Source organism: Nematolebias whitei, chromosome 9 (genome assembly GCF_014905685.2).
Source record: "Nematolebias whitei isolate Nwh7 chromosome 9, NemWhi1, whole genome shotgun sequence".
In the NCBI taxonomy this organism is placed as follows: Eukaryota; Metazoa; Chordata; class Actinopteri; order Cyprinodontiformes; family Rivulidae; genus Nematolebias; species Nematolebias whitei.
The window spans coordinates 26,761,869-26,765,798 of record NC_056506.1 but is presented as its reverse complement, the minus strand read 5'-3'; the positions used below and the strand labels follow the sequence as shown (position 1 = coordinate 26,765,798).

Sequence of the window (3,930 nt, the reverse complement as noted above, 5' to 3'; positions counted from 1 at the left end):
TGTTTGTCTGTGTCCCTGTGATGGACTGGAGACCTGTCCTCAGTGACTGATGGACATGGGCACCAGCAACCTTTAGAAAGGAAGAAGCAGGTTAAAAAAAATGGATGGATGGGTTGGTGTTTTGGTTTTAGTTAAATCTGTCAGATTATCAGTTGTCAGAATTTAAAGACAGTGTCTGTGACTGTTGGGAGACTAAGTGAAGACTAAAAATTGCAAGAAAACTGAAAGGAACAGATTTGCAGTTAGTTATTTGGACTCATGATATGCATTAGCTGAGAGTTTATGTACTTGTTTTATGTTGACGACATTCTGCTTGATGGTTGCACAAAGTTCTTGCGAACGTCCTTCAACATAAGCCCTACTGTGTGTCAGCTGAGGAATGGTGCCCTGGCTAAACAGATTGGTGCGATTACCAGACAAGGATATGATCAAAGTGTCCAAAGGCATTCACAAAACACTGAGCGCTGAAACGGCTCATTCTCTGTGGCATGTGTCAGCAACTTGCACTCAAAATGCAGCACAAGTTTTCTGCTGCACAACCTAAATCTGACCACCCAGCACAGAAACCGCAGGTCCACAAGTGACAGAATGTGGACAATGTTTTCTCACAGTGAGCTCCAGGTCCTGACAAAGAAATTAAAGAGAAACTTTCTAAAACTGCATGAAAAACATCTCACCGTATCGAAGACTATGTTCAGGATGACTACTGTTCCAAATAGAGGTTGACAACAGGTAAGGTATTATCTATTCATCTTTTTTTTTATACAGTAACAAACTCCAATATGACCAAGCTTTTCATTTTAAAGCTCCCGCTGAGATCTCCAGAGTAAAATGCACAACGTGGCACTGCCAGGGTGCTTTTTATTCTTGAATAAAGGCCTGACAGCGATCCTGACAGTCTGCTCGGTGGTTTTAAAGGTAATCAGCCTGTCTGAGTCTTACATTTCTTTAATTCACTCACTCCTGTCTGTCTGGTTCCTTACAACGTCAAAAAACAAGCATTGTAATAAAAAAGTTAAGCTTCAGTAAAAAATGAAAAAAGGAAAAAGACACAAAAATTTCACAGAAAATAACTTAAGATCTGTATGAACCAAAGAATAGGAAACTGGGGGCGTTAAAGCCCGTACAGTAAGATCAAAGCAACAGTTATTGTGGAACTTGTTAGTACTTTTCTTATGAAGACGTTTCCACTTTGGCATGCACATGACGTGTCCCGCACAGTGTCCGCTGCGTGTCCCCTCTGACAGGGAGACGGCGTGAAGACTCGGATGCTTTGTACAGGTTTGTGACACACACACACATCTCCCAGTACAAGTGGAAGACAGTATTTAGGAGGAAGCGGATGACAAGGTTTTTTTTTCTTCTTCTTCAAAATAGTTAAAGAATATATTTGGTTGGGATTAAAAGAAAAAAAAAATCAACTGAATTGAAAATATACAGAGGTCGAGCTGCGTTGGAGTCATTCGTCTTGGCACTGTTGCGTCATCCAGACGCCTAATTGTCTCACGGAGCTCGCCTTCGTTGTGCGAGGGCGAAGAGGAGGAAAGACAGATTCCCAACCAGCAGAAAACACATGCAGGCATGCAGAACACAACCTGAGAGGAAGAGAAGAAGTTTGGCTTCATGTCAACAGTCACAAATCCACAAGTGTCGAGTAATGAACACACACCGCGATGGCAAGTTCTCTTTGTACAGACGTTCAGTGTCTGGTGGGGAAGAAACCCTCAAAGTGTCCACCTTCACAGAACTGGGGGCCTCCATCTTTTATTTTCCTCTTTTTTGATTAAATTTACATCAGGCTCTCTCTGGATCAGAGTTTAGGTAGTTGCAATTTATTTTATCCTCGTTCTGTATCCTTTAATTTGCAGCAGTTCACACTCTGATGGGGAGTGTTTGGCTCATCTGTTGCCGGATGATTTCCTGGCTGCTGTCCGGGCTCTTCCTGTTGTGTCCCGGCAGCGTCCCTCCCAGCCGCAGCAGGTCCCTGCCAACACAACGTCAACACGGGTCAGCAGCAAGTTCACAGCTCCTTAAACAAAAAGCTACAAGTCACTGTTATCCCACTAAGTGCTTTCTATTGACTAAAGGTTTAATCTATCTCGGTGTCACTGTAGCTCATTTCTTCAGATATATTATGATTATAGATGATAAGGAATAGAACATCACGGGAATACGTTTCAAAACTGCTGATCTGGAGCTTCATCTGCTATAAACAACTCAAACACACTGCCAAATCTATTCATCATGCTTCCAGTTTTAATAAAAGTTCAACATATTTCTCCATTATCTTAAAAAAAAAAAAAAAGGCTGCGGTGTCCAAGTGTCCTTTGTTCCTCGGCCAGTGTCCTTGTTTTTAACACCCCTGAGGCTGAAGATGCTCCTCAGATAGGGCTGCATCTCATATCCCCTCTCTGCATGCCTTATCTGCCCCAGCATCGCTCAGAAGCCAATAGCAAGTGAACATCAGCGAGCGTTTGCAGCCACGGACGTGCACACAAAATGCAGGAGCCGCTCTCTAAATCATGCTCTGACAACACGATCCTTTCCTCCTCCTCCTCCTCCCGCTCCTTCTCCATCTATCACTTGCTGCTGCTGCATACAGATCAGGTCATAAATTAATCATTGGCATGTCATCGGCACACAACACCAACAGAACATGCAGATACACACACACACGCAAAGCATAACACAAACACACACATCCTCTACCCATTCGCCTATCACAGCACTGGGCTTGCCCTCCCCTGGTGCATTAAAAAGCTCATTAGCAACCTAATTAAACACATTCCTCTCTTTTAGCTTCTCCTCAATCTCCCTTATTACTCACACTTCATCACCTCCTGCTTTTCCACATCAGCAGCTCTGGCTGCTGTCTGTCCTATCACCTACACTCCAGCATCCAGTCGAGTGTAGGGGGAATTAAAGCGAGGTCAGCCATTACATTTCCACACACAATTAGCCTCACTGAGCCCAAATCCTGGCATAGGAATCACCCTCAGGGCCTCCGTGTTAGAGTGAAACTGTGAGCCAAGGAGCTAGCTCCACACCTGGATACTAAACAGGTGGATTCTGCCTTAAAGGGATATGCTGGACATTTTAGTGTTCGTTCTGTGGAATGGTTAATAACAATTAACCAGCTGTAGATTGCTTTTCAAGCAATTTCAGTTAGTGGAAACTGAGTTTCAGTCCAACAGTACTGACGAGCTAAAAGCTAGTCTGTCCGCCAAAACCAAAGTACAGTAACCCCTCGTTTATTGTGGGGGTTCCGTACCCTGAAGTCCTGCGATAAGTGAAAAACCGCGAAGCAGGAATAGTAGTATAAGTAGTAGTTTATATATAAATAAATATATATATATATATATATATATATATATATATTAGGGATGCACGATATTGGATTTTTGGCCGATATCTGATATGCCGAAAAGTTACAACTTATTTGGCCAATAACCGATACCAATACCGATATTTTTCCCCCCTAGACCTACTTACAGAGACTACATAGATGTCTCTGCTGTGGAATTAAAATACATTATTCTGCATGGTCTTTGTCAGTTTGGTCTGCTACCAAATGCAGATGTCAAAAAAAGGGAGCTGAAAATGATGTAACACTTCAACTTGGATTATGTTTAATGTCAAATTTATTCATGACATTTACTCTCTCTAACACAATGACAACACTTGAAAAGTACAAATTTGTAAATTTTCACAAATCTAAACTCAACCTGTTCACAAGCGACAAGTGAAAAGTGCACAAGTAGTAGTGCATTAATAGATGTACTTGACAGTTTCTTAAATTAAAAAATAACTTAAAAAGGAAGCCTTTTATATCGGTGAGTTTTTTTATTTATTTAATGGGATGGCTGATATTTAACTTTATCGCTAATATCGGCCGATACTGATACATGACAATAATATTGCGCATCCCTA

The 3,930-nt window shown here is 41.8% G+C and overlaps 1 protein-coding gene across 1 annotated transcript in view; it reads right to left on the bottom strand.

Annotated features, from left to right (window-relative positions):
• Window positions 1-1,473: 1,473 nt before the first annotated feature.
• ephb3a (eph receptor B3a) overlaps window positions 1,474-3,930 on the bottom strand; it is an 83,045-nt gene continuing 80,588 nt past the window's right edge. The window contains exon 15 of the mRNA XM_037682159.1: window positions 1,474-1,984. Within this exon, the coding sequence (XP_037538087.1) occupies window positions 1,873-1,984 (112 nt within the window). The 3' untranslated portion in view covers window positions 1,474-1,872. The remainder of the gene's footprint in view (window positions 1,985-3,930) is intronic.